This window comes from Coregonus clupeaformis, unplaced genomic scaffold (assembly GCF_020615455.1).
Source record: "Coregonus clupeaformis isolate EN_2021a unplaced genomic scaffold, ASM2061545v1 scaf0101, whole genome shotgun sequence".
Classification (NCBI taxonomy): Eukaryota; Metazoa; Chordata; class Actinopteri; order Salmoniformes; family Salmonidae; genus Coregonus; species Coregonus clupeaformis.
In genome coordinates this window covers 782,004-799,951 of record NW_025533556.1, presented here as the reverse complement: position 1 = coordinate 799,951, position 17,948 = coordinate 782,004, and the positions used below count along the sequence as shown (strand labels likewise).

Genomic DNA, 17,948 nt, shown 5'->3' with positions numbered 1-17,948 from the left:
AACTAGACAGATAGCTAACAACTGAGTCTTCAATAAAACTTCCAAGGCGTGACTTTTCTTGAACGAATGTATTGAAAAACGTTTATGTTGTGAAACTGCAAATACAGAAAATAATATACTTTAGTATTCAATTCACATTGACATACTGTAGCTGTACATTATACATTTCAAGTTGAAGTTGCATAAATACAAAGCAAGTGCCAAGTTACCATATATCTGGCATGACGACAAACCAAATAGATAATTACTCTATGAGTAACAACTAGCCAACTCCTTTCATTACTCTAATAATGTACAAACACCTCTGTACAATAACAAAGCATATTACACTAGAAACAGTAACAAACTATAGTATGTTTTACACTTCTTTTACATGACGACGAGCAAACTAATACAGCTAACGGCATCCATGAAAGTCAATGCAATTTGCGTGAGTAAATGTAACCAACTAACATTGATAAGTAAGCAATTCTGTCAATAACAATATTATCATCACTTGCAATATGCTTGAATTGAACTTACAAACAAATATTTTCCGAGGCTGAAGCGTAACAAGAAATAGTTGCACTGAAAGAACTGTACAGTAGCGTTGTTTCTAGCTGCTTGTCTGCGTGCAGAATGACTACTTTACTTCCGGTTTTTGTACATTATTCTAAGTACCAGAAAGCTCCACTAGGGGGCGCTAAACACCATGGAACACAATGAAAGTCACTCTTAATCACTATAATAAAATAATCTGTTACCTTCTAACAAGATGGCAGCACACTCCCCGCCTGGTATAATGAAATTGTGCCACTATGAAATAAAATATTTTGCCTCTAGGATGCTTCAGAAAGAAGAACAACAATCTCTGAGATTGGTCTCAGAAACACCTTAGCAATCCCTTGCTTGACAACCTTTAGTTCTACTTTCCTGACCTTTTCGTCAGTACTGGGAAAGGTTTTGACCACAAGTCCGACTGGCCAGTCATTTCTGTGCGTCTGACTGTCTTTCAATAAGACAACATCTCCCACTTTCACATTTGGCTTTTCTGCTGTCCATTTTCTGCGTCTCTGCAGTGTTGTCAGGTACTCCTGTCTCCACCTTTTCCAAAAAGTGTCAGCGAGACACTGGACTTGCTTCCACTGTTTTCCATGAAGATCGTTCATGTGGAAATATCCAGAAGGGGCTGAGGGAAGCGTTGGTCTTTTGTGTCAGTAACATTGAAGGTGTAAGAATGGCAGGCATGTCAGGATCGGTTGACACTGACACTAGGGGTCTCGCATTGATTATTGCCATTACTTCAGACATAAGAGTGCTCAAGACCTCATGTGTGAGACGAGTGGAGCCCGTCTGAAACAGCATAGCATCAAGGATACGTCTGGCAACCCCAATGAGTCTCTCCCAAGAACCACCCATATGAGACGAGTGTGGGGGATTAAATATCCAAGTACATCCCTTGTCTGAGAGGTATTTAGTCAACTCTGAGTCATTTGTGTCGATTCCCAGTTCCCTGCAGGCACCTATAAAGTTTGTACCTCGATCAGAGCGTAGCACTTTTGCTGGACCACGGATAGAGAAAAAACACCTCAGCGCGTTGATGAATCTGGATGTGGACATGGATTCGATGAGCTCAATATGGACTGCTCTAGTAGACATACATGTAAAGAGTACCGCCCAGCGCTTGGAGTCTGCACTACCACCTCTAGTGCGACGAGTTATGACATTCCATGGTCCAAACACATCAAGTCCAACACTGGTGAATGGTGGCTCTGATGTGAGTCTGTCTGCAGGTAAGTCCGCCATCTTTTGGTCAACTGACTTTCCTCTAACCTTACGGCAGGTGACACACTTGTGGATGATACCAGAGACCAGATGTTTGCTCCCAATAATCCAGAAGCCTGCTGCTCGAATAGCTCCATCTGAAAAATGACGGCCCTGGTGAGCCACTTGCTCGTGATAATGTCTTACCAGCAGAGTGGCGACATGATGCGTCCGTGGGATGATGAGAGGATGTTTTTCGTCTTGTGACAGGTCGGCAGAGGATAATCGGCCTCCCACCCTCAGCAACCCATCCTCATCAATCACTGGGTTCAGCTTTTTGAGTGTACTTTGTTTTGGTAACTCTTTTTCCTTTCTCAAGGCATTTGAATTCCTCTTTGAAGGCTTCATGTTGCACACAGTGAATGATTGCTGTTTTGGCTTGTGACAACTCACTTGTACTGCATGGTTTTTTACACTGATGCCAGCCTCTGCAGTTGTTGTCGTCCCGCACTTTCGTGAAAGGATCTGGCAACATGAATGAGTCGTGCTGTGGCTCGATTGAGAGCTTTCCAGTTCGAGAACCTCTCAAAGCGATGAGAGCCGAATTGAGCTCCAGAAACCTTAGTGACGAAGGCAGTGACGTCTGGCCGAATCTCTGCGTCTGCGTCAGGCTCTACAAGGTCAAAATTGATGGTCTCAGACTCACTTGAGTTTGCTTGAGCCAGAAAAGGGGGACCTGAGAACCAACTGGTGTGCTTTAAGAGTGCGGCTCGTATGGGCCTGGTTGCATGGTCTGCTGGATTGCTGTCAGTGTTTACGTAACACCACTGGTCTGGATGGGTAGACTTCTGATACGAGTTACCCTATTGGCAACATACACATAAAATCTTTTGGTGACATTGTGGATGTAACCGAGAACTATCTTACTGTCTGTGTAGAACTTGGCTGCATTTACATCAATGTCTATTTCGTCTCTGATCAGTTCATACATCTCAACAGCTAGCACAGCCGCACACAGTTCTAGGCGTGGGATAGTGTGGGCCGGTCGAGGGGCCAATTTAGATTTCCCCATGACAAATCCAACATGGCATTGACCTTCCGAGTCAATAACTCTCAGATAGCCTACCGCTCCTATGGCTACTGTAGAGGCATCCGAGAAGATGTGCAGCTCTCTTCTTTGAGTGGTAGACAAGGAGACTAGGATGTAGGGCCGCTGAATATACAGATGTTCCAACTCCATCAAAGATTCCTTCCACATTTTCCATTCCTCTTCTTTTTCTGTGGGAAGGGGGGCATCCCATTCACTCTGATCAGAAGAGAGTTCTCTGATTAAGGCTTTCCCTTGCATTGTTATTGGAGCAACAAACCCAAGGGGGTCATAAAGACTATTCACTGTGGACAGGATGCCTCTCCGTGTAAAAGGCTTCTCATTGTGGGACACCTGGAATGTGAAGCTGTCTGTTTCCAGGTTCCAGGAAAGTCCCAGGCTCCGTTGAAAAGGGAGAGGATCTACTCCGAGTTCCAAGTCTTTTAAGTCCTTGGCACGGTCCTCCATGGGGAAGGCTTCCATAACTGTTTTGCTATTGGATGCAATCTTGTGTAGTTTCATGTTGGACTCCGCTAACATTGCTTGTGTTTTTCTCATAATGTTGATAGCTTCTTCTGGAGTAGCTACTGATATCAGCCCATCATCGACATAAAAGTTCCTCACTACAAACTGCTTGGGTTCTGACCCGTATTCCTTCTCACCCTGTAGAGCTGCTCGTCTCATGCAGTAGAGTGCTACGGCTGGTGAGGGGCTGTTCCCAAATACATGGACTTTCATCCTGTACTCAGTTATGTTTCTATCTGGGTTGTTGTCTTCATACCAGAGAAACCTTAAGTAATCTCTGTGATCCTCACGTACACCAAAACAGTAAAACATTTGTTGCACATCTGTCGTTAGTGCAATGCCATCCTTGCGGAAGCGCATTAAGACGCCCAAGAGTGTGTTGTTTAAGTCTGGACCCCTGAGCAGGACGTCGTTCAGTGACACGCCTTGACACTCAGCGCTGGAGTCAAACACCACTCTTATTTGTTCAGGCTTTTGTGGATGGTAAACACCAAATATTGGCAGATACCAGCGTTCTTTGTCTCCCTCTAGTGTCGGAGAATGTTCTGCTTGGTCGTTATCCAGCATCTTTTGCATGAAGTCAATAAATTGAAGTTTCATGTCAGGCTTTTGTCTAAAGTCCTACGAAGTGATGTGAGACGCTTCATGGCCTGCTCCCTGTTATTAGGAAGACGACGTCTAGTGGGGCGAAAAGGTAGTGGAGCCACCCAGTTGTTTCCATCATCCTGGAAAACCTGTTTGTCCATAATGTCCAAGAAAGCTTTGTCTTCCACAGATGGTGCTGGTTTATCATCGTCTTGTGTTTTGTTGAACACGGAACATCCCAGGCTGTCTGTGTTCACAGTTGTGCTTGGATCTCTCGAGTGCCCTGTAGAGAGAGAAATGTGTTGCTGAGCTACGCTGCTGTAGTTCTCTTTCACCTGGATGCATTACATTTACATTTACATTTTAGTCATTTAGCAGACGCTCTTATCCAGAGCGACTTACCAATTGGTGCGTTCACCCTATAGCCAGTGGGATAACCACTTGACAATTTTTTTTTGGGGGGGGGGTAGAAGGATTACTTTATCCTATCCCAGGTATTCCTTAAAGAGGTGGGGTTTCAAATGTCTCCGGAAGGTGGTGAGTGACTCCGCTGTCCTGGCGTCGTGAGGGAGCTTGTTCCACCATTGGGGTGCCAGAGCAGCGAACAGTTTTGACTGGGCTGAGCGGGAACTATGCTTCCGCAGAGGAAGGGGAGCCAGCAGGCCAGAGGTGGATGAACGCAATGCCCTCGTTTGGGTGTAGGGACTGATCAGAGCCCGAAGGTACAGAGGTGCCGTTCCCCTCACTGCTCCATAGGCAAGCACCATGGTCTTGTAGCGGATGCGAGCTTCAACTGGAAGCCAGTGGAGTGTGCGGAGGAGGGGGGTGACGTGAGAGAACTTGGGAAGGTTGAACATTGCAAGGGCTCAGATAGGACGTGCGACCATTTTGAAGTATGTTTGTCCTGAACACGTTAACATTGGCTGGACGGTGAGCCGTTCCAAGACAAACTTCACCCACGATGACCCACCCGAGGTCGAGTCGCTGTGCATAAGGAGTGTCGTGGGGCCCATTGATTTGTTCTCATACCTTGTGTACCCTTAAGATGTCTCGTCCTAAGAGCAGGAGGATGGGAGCGTCTGGGTCCACAGCTGGAATTTTGTCCACCACTGGTTGCAGATGGGGATGATGATGCGCAATGTCTGGGGAGGGAATCTCCATTATATCGTCTGGCATCATGTCACACTCTATCAGAGTAGGGAGAGTGAGCTGCTTGTGTCCGTCTATAGACTCCACCATGAAGTTGACGGCTCTCCTGCCTGAAGTCTCTGTTACCCCAGAACAGGTCTTCATGGTGTATGGAGCAGAGTTGTCATTGATGTTGAAGAGATTGAAAAACTCTGTCTTGGCCAGAGATTTGTTGCTCTGTTCATCAAGCACTGCATACATTTTGACAGCTTTCTCTCTTTTCCCAGTTGGATAAGCTTTGACTAGGCATATTTTTGAACATGATCTTGGATTGGCTGCCTCACCACAGATCTCGGTACACTTTGAGGTGACTGATAGAAGAGCATCTTCACCTTGCTCCCAGCCATGCTCTTTCTCTGCTGTAGCGGTGTCTATCGTTGAAGGAGCTGGACCTGGATGCAGAGCAGCAAGATGTCTGTCGCTGTCACACTCGGAGCACTTGATTGACACCTTACAGTCTTTAGCTCTGTGCTGAGTTGACCCACAACATCGGAAACAAATGCCATTCTCTTTGAGATATGATTTGCGCTCATCTAGAGTTTTGTATCTAAATCCGCGACACTTTTTAAGAGGATGAGGCTTGTTATGTATTGGACAGTGATGGTCAGGGCTTTCAACCTTTGTCTTACTGGGTTTGGTTTGGTGGTCTGAGGGCTCAGATGACACATCTGTTTTGTGTACAGTCACAGGTGTCTTGCTGCTGTACCTGACAGGTTTCTCACTTTTCACAGACACCTGGGTAGTTGAGGTGTAGAGGGTGAAGCTGGGGTCGTTTCTAATTTTTGCCTGGTTCCTGATGAATCTCGAGAAAAATGAGAATGGTGGGAATGCTACCCGGTAGTCCTCCTTGTATTTGGATCCCTGTGCTATCCATTTCTCTTGTAAACTGAATGGAAGTTTCTCTACTATAGGGTTTACCCCACGAGATGTGTCCAGATAAGCGAGGCCTGGAAGGTACCCTTCTTCTTTAGCACACTCCAGTTCGAGAAGAATGTCAACCAGTTCTCTTAGTTTGTGATTGTCTTTGTTAGACAGTTTTGGAAATTCATCAATTTTCTTCAACAGTGCATTCTCGATCACTTCGGGTGTACCATAGCACTCTTCTAGTCGTTGCCAGACCATGTTAAGCCCTGCTGTTGCATTGAGAATATAGACAGATCTAATTCTCTTTGCTTGCTCAGACGACTCTGCCCCTAGCCACATGGTAATTAGATCTAACTCTTCCCTGGCTGATAGATTCAAGTCTCTGGTCGCATTGAGAAAATATGCTTTCCATGCCCAATAATTTTCAGGACGATCATCAAACTTCAGGAGTCCGGAACTCACCATCTCACGGCGCAGGAGGTACTTGGTGAGTTCTGGTGCCACTTGTGACTCAGGGAAGCTTTGTGTCGGTGACTGGAAGTGGGTCTGTGTTCCCTTTCCACCATGCTGCTTTTCATTTCTTTTGTACGGAGAGTCTCTGCTCATGCTCCGTTGTTTGCTACTTTCTGGATTGTGGCCTGTAGCTGGGTCAACACTAAGCTCTTGTGTCTCTACTTCAAATGGCATTTCAGCAAAGTAGGGCCTAGCATGTTGTTGCACATACTCACAAGTACGTTGGACTGGACTTAAGGGCTGTGTCCCTGTGTTGAGTTCTCTGTGGAGCTCTCTGCGTTCAGACTCTACAGCTTCTTCAAAGGCTACAGCTTCAGCCAACGCAGCAGCAGCTGTTCTCTCAACTTGGAGAACATATAAACTTGCATCCAGTTCCGCTTTTTGTTTCATCATAGAAGCTTCCTTTTCAGCATAGGAGACTCGAGCACGCGCTGCGTCCGCCTTGGCACGTGCTTTGATGGCTGCACAACTCGCCGTTGAGGATCTGCTTGACTGTTTTGATTACCTTGATCTTGCAGACTGAGGCTTGGTCTCAATGTGCTGAAGAGGCTCCTCCATCTCTCTTACTCGCTCCTCTTCCTCTTTCTGTCGAACACTTGCCTCTGGTTGCTGCATCGTAGACTGCTGGTCATCCCTAGGATCAGAGGCTTTGTTGGCTAATGAACGTAGAATCATAACCACCACGTGCGATTATTCTTGTGCTTGAGCCCGCCGTGATGATGTTTTTTTCACTATTCTGCCCTGGAATTGCGTTCCCGTGCAAAACTAGACAGATAGCTAACAACTGAGTCTTCAATAAAACTTCCAAGGCGTGACTTTTCTTGAACGAATGTATTGAAAACGTTTATGTTGTGAAACTGCAAATACAGAAAATAATATACTTTAGTGTTCAATTCACATTGACATACTGTAGCTGTACATTATACATTTCAAGTTGAAGTTGCATAAATACAAAGCAAGTGCCAAGTTACCATATATCTGGCATGACGACAAACCAAATAGATAATTACTCTATGAGTAACAACTAGCCAACTCCTTTCATTACTCTAATAATGTACAAACACCTCTGTACAATAACAAAGCATATTACACTAGAAACAGTAACAAACTATAGTATGTTTTACACTTCTTTTACATGACGCACGAGCAAACTAATACAGCTAACGGCATCCATGAAAGTCAATGCAATTTGCGTGAGTAAATGTAACCAACTAACATTGATAAGTAAGCAATTCTGTCAATAACAATATTATCATCACTTGCAATATGCTTGAATTGAACTTACAAACAAATATTTTCCGAGGCTGAAGCGTAACAAGAAATAGTTGCACTGAAAGAACTGTACAGTAGCGTTGTTTCTAGCTGCTTGTCTGCGTGCAGAATGACTACTTTACTTCCGGTTTTTGTACATTATTCTAAGTACCAGAAAGCTCCACTAGGGGGCGCTAAACACCATGGAACACAATGAAAGTCACTCTTAATCACTATAATAAAATAATCTGTTACCTTCTAACAAGATGGCAGCACACTCCCCACCTGGTATAATGAAATTGTGCCACTATGAAATAAAATATTTTGCCTCTAGGATGCTTCAGAAAGAAGAACAACAATCTCTGAGATTGGTCTCAGAAACACCTTAGCAATCCCTTGCTTGACAACCTTTAGTTCTACTTTCCTGACCTTTTCGTCAGTACTGGGAAAGGTTTTGACCACAAGTCCGACTGGCCAGTCATTTCTGTGCGTCTGACTGTCTTTCAATAAGACAACATCTCCCACTTTCACATTTGGCTTTTCTGCTGTCCATTTTCTGCGTCTCTGCAGTGTTGTCAGGTACTCCTGTCTCCACCTTTTCCAAAAAGTGTCAGCGAGACACTGGACTTGCTTCCACTGTTTTCCATGAAGATCGTTCATGTGGAAATATCCAGAAGGGGCTGAGGAAGCGTTGGTCTTTTGTGTCAGTAACATTGAAGGTGTAAGAATGGCAGGCATGTCAGGATCGGTTGACACTGACACTAGGGGTCTCGCATTGATTATTGCCATTACTTCAGACATAAGAGTGCTCAAGACCTCATGTGTGAGACGAGTGGAGCCCGTCTGAAACAGCATAGCATCAAGGATACGTCTGGCAACCCCAATGAGTCTCTCCCAAGAACCACCCATATGAGACGAGTGTGGGGGATTAAATATCCAAGTACATCCCTTGTCTGAGAGGTATTTAGTCAACTCTGAGTCATTTGTGTCGATTCCCAGTTCCCTGCAGGCACCTATAAAGTTTGTACCTCGATCAGAGCGTAGCACTTTTGCTGGACCACGGATAGAGAAAAAACACCTCAGCGCGTTGATGAATCTGGATGTGGACATGGATTCGATGAGCTCAATATGGACTGCTCTAGTAGACATACATGTAAAGAGTACCGCCCAGCGCTTGGAGTCTGCACTACCACCTCTAGTGCGACGAGTTATGACATTCCATGGTCCAAACACATCAAGTCCAACACTGGTGAATGGTGGCTCTGATGTGAGTCTGTCTGCAGGTAAGTCCGCCATCTTTTGGTCAACTGACTTTCCTCTAACCTTACGGCAGGTGACACACTTGTGGATGATACCAGAGACCAGATGTTTGCTCCCAATAATCCAGAAGCCTGCTGCTCGAATAGCTCCATCTGAAAAATGACGGCCCTGGTGAGCCACTTGCTCGTGATAATGTCTTACCAGCAGAGTGGCGACATGATGCGTCCGTGGGATGATGAGAGGATGTTTTTCGTCTTGTGACAGGTCGGCAGAGGATAATCGGCCTCCCACCCTCAGCAACCCATCCTCATCAATCACTGGGTTCAGCTTTTTGAGTGTACTTTGTTTTGGTAACTCTTTTCCTTTCTCAAGGCATTTGAATTCCTCTTTGAAGGCTTCATGTTGCACACAGTGAATGATTGCTGTTTTGGCTTGTGACAACTCACTTGTACTGCATGGTTTTTTACACTGATGCCAGCCTCTGCAGTTGTTGTCGTCCGCACTTTCGTGAAAGGATCTGGCAACATGAATGAGTCGTGCTGTGGCTCGATTGAGAGCTTTCCAGTTCGAGAACCTCTCAAAGCGATGAGAGCCGAATTGAGCTCCAGAAACCTTAGTGACGAAGGCAGTGACGTCTGGCCGAATCTCTGCGTCTGCGTCCAGGCTCTACAAGGTCAAAATTGATGGTCTCAGACTCACTTGAGTTTGCTTGAGCCAGAAAAGGGGGACCTGAGAACCAACTGGTGTGCTTTAAGAGTGCGGCTCGTATGGGCCTGGTTGCATGGTCTGCTGGATTGCTGTCAGTGTTTACGTAACACCACTGGTCTGGATGGGTAGACTTCCTGATACGAGTTACCCTATTGGCAACATACACATAAAATCTTTTGGTGACATTGTGGATGTAACCGAGAACTATCTTACTGTCTGTGTAGAACTTGGCTGCATTTACATCAATGTCTATTTCGTCTCTGATCAGTTCATACATCTCAACAGCTAGCACAGCCGCACACAGTTCTAGGCGTGGGATAGTGTGGGCCGGTCGAGGGGGCCAATTTAGATTTCCCCCATGACAAATCCAACATGGCATTGACCTTCCGAGTCAATAACTCTCAGATAGCCTACCGCTCCTATGGCTACTGTAGAGGCATCCGAGAAGATGTGCAGCTCTCTTCTTTGAGTGGTAGACAAGGAGACTAGGATGTAGGGCCGCTGAATATACAGATGTTCCAACTCCATCAAAGATTCCTTCCACATTTTCCATTCCTCTTCTTTTTCTGTGGGAAGGGGGGCATCCCATTCACTCTGATCAGAAGAGAGTTCTCTGATTAAGGCTTTCCCTTGCATTGTTATTGGAGCAACAAACCCAAGGGGGTCATAAAGACTATTCACTGTGGACAGGATGCCTCTCCGTGTAAAAGGCTTCTCATTGTGGGACACCTGGAATGTGAAGCTGTCTGTTTCCAGGTTCCAGGAAAGTCCCAGGCTCCGTTGAAAAGGGAGAGGATCTACTCCGAGTTCCAAGTCTTTTAAGTCCTTGGCACGGTCCTCCATGGGGAAGGCTTCCATAACTGTTTTGCTATTGGATGCAATCTTGTGTAGTTTCATGTTGGACTCCGCTAACATTGCTTGTGTTTTTCTCATTATGTTGATAGCTTCTTCTGGAGTAGCTACTGATATCAGCCCATCATCGACATAAAAGTTCCTCACTACAAACTGCTTGGGTTCTGACCCGTATTCCTTCTCACCCTGTAGAGCTGCTCGTCTCATGCAGTAGAGTGCTACGGCTGGTGAGGGGCTGTTCCCAAATACATGGACTTTCATCCTGTACTCAGTTATGTTTCTATCTGGGTTGTTGTCTTCATACCAGAGAAACCTTAAGTAATCTCTGTGATCCTCACGTACACCAAAACAGTAAAACATTTGTTGCACATCTGTCGTTAGTGCAATGCCATCCTTGCGGAAGCGCATTAAGACGCCCAAGAGTGTGTTGTTTAAGTCTGGACCCCTGAGCAGGACGTCGTTCAGTGACACGCCTTGACACTCAGCGCTGAGTCAAACACCACTCTTATTTGTTCAGGCTTTTGTGGATGGTAAACACCAAATATTGGCAGATACCAGCGTTCTTTGTCTCCCTCTAGTGTCGGAGAATGTTCTGCTTGGTCGTTATCCAGCATCTTTTGCATGAAGTCAATAAATTGAAGTTTCATGTCAGGCTTTTTGTCTAAAGTCCTACGAAGTGATGTGAGACGCTTCATGGCCTGCTCCCTGTTATTAGGAAGACGACGTCTAGTGGGGCGAAAAGGTAGTGGAGCCACCCAGTTGTTTCCATCATCCTGGAAAACCTGTTTGTCCATAATGTCCAAGAAAGCTTTGTCTTCCACAGATGGTGCTGGTTTATCATCGTCTTGTGTTTTGTTGAACACGGAACATCCCAGGCTGTCTGTGTTCACAGTTGTGCTTGGATCTCTCGAGTGCCCTGTAGAGAGAGAAATGTGTTGCTGAGCTACGCTGCTGTAGTTCTCTTTCACCTGGATGCATTACATTTACATTTACATTTTAGTCATTTAGCAGACGCTCTTATCCAGAGCGACTTACAGGAGCAATTAGGGTTAAGTGCCTTGCTCAAGGGCACATTTACGTCATTTAGCAGACGCTCTTATCCAGAGCGACTCACCAATTGGTGCGTTCACCCTATAGCCAGTGGGATAACCACTTTACAATTTTTTTTGGGGGGGGTAGAAGGATTACTTTATCCTATCCCAGGTATTCCTTAAAGAGGTGGGGTTTCAAATGTCTCCGGAAGGTGGTGAGTGACTCCGCTGTCCTGGCGTCGTGAGGGAGCTTGTTCCACCATTGGGGTGCCAGAGCAGCGAACAGTTTTGACTGGGCTGAGCGGGAACTATGCTTCCGCAGAGGAAGGGGAGCCAGCAGGCCAGAGGTGGATGAACGCAATGCCCTCGTTTGGGTGTAGGGACTGATCAGAGCCCGAAGGTACAGAGGTGCCGTTCCCCTCACTGCTCCATAGGCAAGCACCATGGTCTTGTAGCGGATGCGAGCTTCAACTGGAAGCCAGTGGAGTGTGCGGAGGAGGGGGGTGACGTGAGAGAACTTGGGAAGGTTGAACATTGCAAGGGCTCAGATAGGACGTGCGACCATTTTGAAGTATGTTTGTCCTGAACACGTTAAACATTGGCTGGACGGTGAGCCGTTCCAAGACAAACTTCACCCACGATGACCCACCCGAGGTCGAGTCGCTGTGCATAAGGAGTGTCGTGGGGCCCATTGATTTGTTCTCATACCTTGTGTACCCTTAAGATGTCTCGTCCTAAGAGCAGGAGGATGGGAGCGTCTGGGTCCACAGCTGGAATTTTGTCCACCACTGGTTGCAGATGGGGATGATGATGCGCAATGTCTGGGGAGGGAATCTCCATTATATCGTCTGGCATCATGTCACACTCTATCAGAGTAGGGAGAGTGAGCTGCTTGTGTCCGTCTATAGACTCCACCATGAAGTTGACGGCTCTCCTGCCTGAAGTCTCTGTTACCCCAGAACAGGTCTTCATGGTGTATGGAGCAGAGTTGTCATTGATGTTGAAGAGATTGAAAAACTCTGTCTTGGCCAGAGATTTGTTGCTCTGTTCATCAAGCACTGCATACATTTTGACAGCTTTCTCTCTTTTCCCAGTTGGATAAGCTTTGACTAGGCATATTTTTGAACATGATCTTGGATTGGCTGCCTCACCACAGATCTCGGTACACTTTGAGGTGACTGATAGAAGAGCATCTTCACCTTGCTCCCAGCCATGCTCTTTCTCTGCTGTAGCGGTGTCTATCGTTGAAGGAGCTGGACCTGGATGCAGAGCAGCAAGATGTCTGTCGCTGTCACACTCGGAGCACTTGATTGACACCTTACAGTCTTTAGCTCTGTGCTGAGTTGACCCACAACATCGGAAACAAATGCCATTCTCTTTGAGATATGATTTGCGCTCATCTAGAGTTTTGTATCTAAATCCGCGACACTTTTTAAGAGGATGAGGCTTGTTATGTATTGGACAGTGATGGTCAGGGCTTTCAACCTTTGTCTTACTGGGTTTGGTTTGGTGGTCTGAGGGCTCAGATGACACATCTGTTTTGTGTACAGTCACAGGTGTCTTGCTGCTGTACCTGACAGGTTTCTCACTTTTCACAGACACCTGGGTAGTTGAGGTGTAGAGGGTGAAGCTGGGGTCGTTTCTAATTTTTGCCTGGTTCCTGATGAATCTCGAGAAAAATGAGAATGGTGGGAATGCTACCCGGTAGTCCTCCTTGTATTTGGATCCCTGTGCTATCCATTTCTCTTGTAAACTGAATGGAAGTTTCTCTACTATAGGGTTTACCCCACGAGATGTGTCCAGATAAGCGAGGCCTGGAAGGTACCCTTCTTCTTTAGCACACTCCAGTTCGAGAAGAATGTCAACCAGTTCTCTTAGTTTGTGATTGTCTTTGTTAGACAGTTTTGGAAATTCATCAATTTTCTTCAACAGTGCATTCTCGATCACTTCGGGTGTACCATAGCACTCTTCTAGTCGTTGCCAGACCATGTTAAGCCCTGCTGTTGCATTGAGAATATAGACAGATCTAATTCTCTTTGCTTGCTCAGACGACTCTGCCCCTAGCCACATGGTAATTAGATCTAACTCTTCCCTGGCTGATAGATTCAAGTCTCTGGTCGCATTGAGAAAATATGCTTTCCATGCCCAATAATTTTCAGGACGATCATCAAACTTCAGGAGTCCGGAACTCACCATCTCACGGCGCAGGAGGTACTTGGTGAGTTCTGGTGCCACTTGTGACTCAGGGAAGCTTTGTGTCGGTGACTGGAAGTGGGTCTGTGTTCCCTTTCCACCATGCTGCTTTTCATTTCTTTTGTACGGAGAGTCTCTGCTCATGCTCCGTTGTTTGCTACTTTCTGGATTGTGGCCTGTAGCTGGGTCAACACTAAGCTCTTGTGTCTCTACTTCAAATGGCATTTCAGCAAAGTAGGGCCTAGCATGTTGTTGCACATACTCACAAGTACGTTGGACTGGACTTAAGGGCTGTGTCCCTGTGTTGAGTTCTCTGTGGAGCTCTCTGCGTTCAGACTCTACAGCTTCTTCAAAGGCTACAGCTTCAGCCAACGCAGCAGCAGCTGTTCTCTCAACTTGGAGAACATATAAACTTGCATCCAGTTCCGCTTTTTGTTTCATCATAGAAGCTTCCTTTTCAGCATAGGAGACTCGAGCACGCGCTGCGTCCGCCTTGGCACGTGCTTTGATGGCTGCACAACTCGCCGTTGAGGATCTGCTTGACTGTTTTGATTACCTTGATCTTGCAGACTGAGACTTGGTCTCAATGTGCTGAAGAGGCTCCTCCATCTCTCTTACTCGCTCCTCTTCCTCTTTCTGTCGAACACTTGCCTCTGGTTGCTGCATCGTAGACTGCTGGTCATCCCTAGGATCAGAGGCTTTGTTGGCTAATGAACGTAGAATCATAACCACCACGTGCGATTATTCTTGTGCTTGAGCCCGCCGTGATGATGTTTTTTCACTATTCTGCCCTGGAATTGCGTTCCCGTGCAAAACTAGACAGATAGCTAACAACTGAGTCTTCAATAAAACTTCCAAGGCGTGACTTTTCTTGAACGAATGTATTGAAAACGTTTATGTTGTGAAACTGCAAATACAGAAAATAATATACTTTAGTGTTCAATTCACATTGACATACTGTAGCTGTACATTATACATTTCAAGTTGAAGTTGCATAAATACAAAGCAAGTGCCAAGTTACCATATATCTGGCATGACGACAAACCAAATAGATAATTACTCTATGAGTAACAACTAGCCAACTCCTTTCATTACTCTAATAATGTACAAACACCTCTGTACAATAACAAAGCATATTACACTAGAAACAGTAACAAACTATAGTATGTTTTACACTTCTTTTACATGACGCACGAGCAAACTAATACAGCTAACGGCATCCATGAAAGTCAATGCAATTTGCGTGAGTAAATGTAACCAACTAACATTGATAAGTAAGCAATTCTGTCAATAACAATATTATCATCACTTGCAATATGCTTGAATTGAACTTACAAACAAATATTTTCCGAGGCTGAAGCGTAACAAGAAATAGTTGCACTGAAAGAACTGTACAGTAGCGTTGTTTCTAGCTGCTTGTCTGCGTGCAGAATGACTACTTTACTTCCGGTTTTTGTACATTATTCTAAGTACCAGAAAGCTCCACTAGGGGGCGCTAAACACCATGGAACACAATGAAAGTCACTCTTAATCACTATAATAAAATAATCTGTTACCTTCTAACAAGATGGCAGCACACTCCCCACCTGGTATAATGAAATTGTGCCACTATGAAATAAAATATTTTGCCTCTAGGATGCTTCAGAAAGAAGAACAACAATCTCTGAGATTGGTCTCAGAAACACCTTAGCAATCCCTTGCTTGACAACCTTTAGTTCTACTTTCCTGACCTTTTCGTCAGTACTGGGAAAGGTTTTGACCACAAGTCCGACTGGCCAGTCATTTCTGTGCGTCTGACTGTCTTTCAATAAGACAACATCTCCCACTTTCACATTTGGCTTTTCTGCTGTCCATTTTCTGCGTCTCTGCAGTGTTGTCAGGTACTCCTGTCTCCACCTTTTCCAAAAAGTGTCAGCGAGACACTGGACTTGCTTCCACTGTTTTCCATGAAGATCGTTCATGTGGAAATATCCAGAAGGGGCTGAGGAAGCGTTGGTCTTTTGTGTCAGTAACATTGAAGGTGTAAGAATGGCAGGCATGTCAGGATCGGTTGACACTGACACTAGGGGTCTCGCATTGATTATTGCCATTACTTCAGACATAAGAGTGCTCAAGACCTCATGTGTGAGACGAGTGGAGCCCGTCTGAAACAGCATAGCATCAAGGATACGTCTGGCAACCCCAATGAGTCTCTCCCAAGAACCACCCATATGAGACGAGTGTGGGGGATTAAATATCCAAGTACATCCCTTGTCTGAGAGGTATTTAGTCAACTCTGAGTCATTTGTGTCGATTCCCAGTTCCCTGCAGGCACCTATAAAGTTTGTACCTCGATCAGAGCGTAGCACTTTTGCTGGACCACGGATAGAGAAAAAACACCTCAGCGCGTTGATGAATCTGGATGTGGACATGGATTCGATGAGCTCAATATGGACTGCTCTAGTAGACATACATGTAAAGAGTACCGCCCAGCGCTTGGAGTCTGCACTACCACCTCTAGTGCGACGAGTTATGACATTCCATGGTCCAAACACATCAAGTCCAACACTGGTGAATGGTGGCTCTGATGTGAGTCTGTCTGCAGGTAAGTCCGCCATCTTTTGGTCAACTGACTTTCCTCTAACCTTACGGCAGGTGACACACTTGTGGATGATACCAGAGACCAGATGTTTGCTCCCAATAATCCAGAAGCCTGCTGCTCGAATAGCTCCATCTGAAAAATGACGGCCCTGGTGAGCCACTTGCTCGTGATAATGTCTTACCAGCAGAGTGGCGACATGATGCGTCCGTGGGATGATGAGAGGATGTTTTTCGTCTTGTGACAGGTCGGCAGAGGATAATCGGCCTCCCACCCTCAGCAACCCATCCTCATCAATCACTGGGTTCAGCTTTTTGAGTGTACTTTGTTTTGGTAACTCTTTTCCTTTCTCAAGGCATTTGAATTCCTCTTTGAAGGCTTCATGTTGCACACAGTGAATGATTGCTGTTTTGGCTTGTGACAACTCACTTGTACTGCATGGTTTTTTACACTGATGCCAGCCTCTGCAGTTGTTGTCGTCCGCACTTTCGTGAAAGGATCTGGCAACATGAATGAGTCGTGCTGTGGCTCGATTGAGAGCTTTCCAGTTCGAGAACCTCTCAAAGCGATGAGAGCCGAATTGAGCTCCAGAAACCTTAGTGACGAAGGCAGTGACGTCTGGCCGAATCTCTGCGTCTGCGTCAGGCTCTACAAGGTCAAAATTGATGGTCTCAGACTCACTTGAGTTTGCTTGAGCCAGAAAAGGGGGGACCTGAGAACCAACTGGTGTGCTTTAAGAGTGCGGCTCGTATGGGCCTGGTTGCATGGTCTGCTGGATTGCTGTCAGTGTTTACGTAACACCACTGGTCTGGATGGGTAGACTTCCTGATACGAGTTACCCTATTGGCAACATACACATAAAATCTTTTGGTGACATTGTGGATGTAACCGAGAACTATCTTACTGTCTGTGTAGAACTTGGCTGCATTTACATCAATGTCTATTTCGTCTCTGATCAGTTCATACATCTCAACAGCTAGCACAGCCGCACACAGTTCTAGGCGTGGGATAGTGTGGGCCGGTCGAGGGGCCAATTTAGATTTCCCCATGACAAATCCAACATGGCATTGACCTTCCGAGTCAATAACTCTCAGATAGCCTACCGCTCCTATGGCTACTGTAGAGGCATCCGAGAAGATGTGCAGCTCTCTTCTTTGAGTGGTAGACAAGGAGACTAGGATGTAGGGCCGCTGAATATACAGATGTTCCAACTCCATCAAAGATTCCTTCCACATTTTCCATTCCTCTTCTTTTCTGTGGGAAGGGGGGCATCCCATTCACTCTGATCAGAAGAGAGTTCTCTGATTAAGGCTTTCCCTTGCATTGTTATTGGAGCAACAAACCCAAGGGGGTCATAAAGACTATTCACTGTGGACAGGATGCCTCTCCGTGTAAAAAGGCTTCTCATTGTGGTCCTCTGTAGCTCAGCTGGTAGAGCACGGCGCTTGTAACGCCAAGGTAGTGGGTTCGATCCCCGGGACCACCCATACACAAAAAATGTATGCACGCATGACTGTAAGTCGCTTTGGATAAAAGCGTCTGCTAAATGGCATATTATTATTATTATTAT

The 17,948-nt window shown here is 45.7% G+C and overlaps 2 protein-coding genes across 2 annotated transcripts; both read right to left on the bottom strand.

Annotated features, from left to right (window-relative positions):
• Positions 1–8,050: 8,050 nt before the first annotated feature.
• LOC123483385 lies at positions 8,051–12,675 on the bottom strand. The gene is made up of 2 exons (XM_045213346.1): positions 12,316–12,675; positions 8,051–9,682 (listed from the first exon to the last, which is right to left on the bottom strand). Exons 1-2 carry the CDS (start codon positions 12,673–12,675, stop codon positions 8,087–8,089), a joined length of 1,956 nt encoding a protein of 651 aa, XP_045069281.1. The 3' UTR covers positions 8,051–8,086.
• Positions 12,676–15,395: 2,720 nt separating this feature from the next.
• On the bottom strand, positions 15,396–17,081 carry LOC123483386. Its single transcript, XM_045213348.1, has one exon. It carries the CDS (start codon positions 16,395–16,397, stop codon positions 15,432–15,434), a length of 966 nt encoding a protein of 321 aa, XP_045069283.1. The 5' UTR covers positions 16,398–17,081; the 3' UTR covers positions 15,396–15,431.
• Positions 17,082–17,948: the final 867 nt, after the last annotated feature.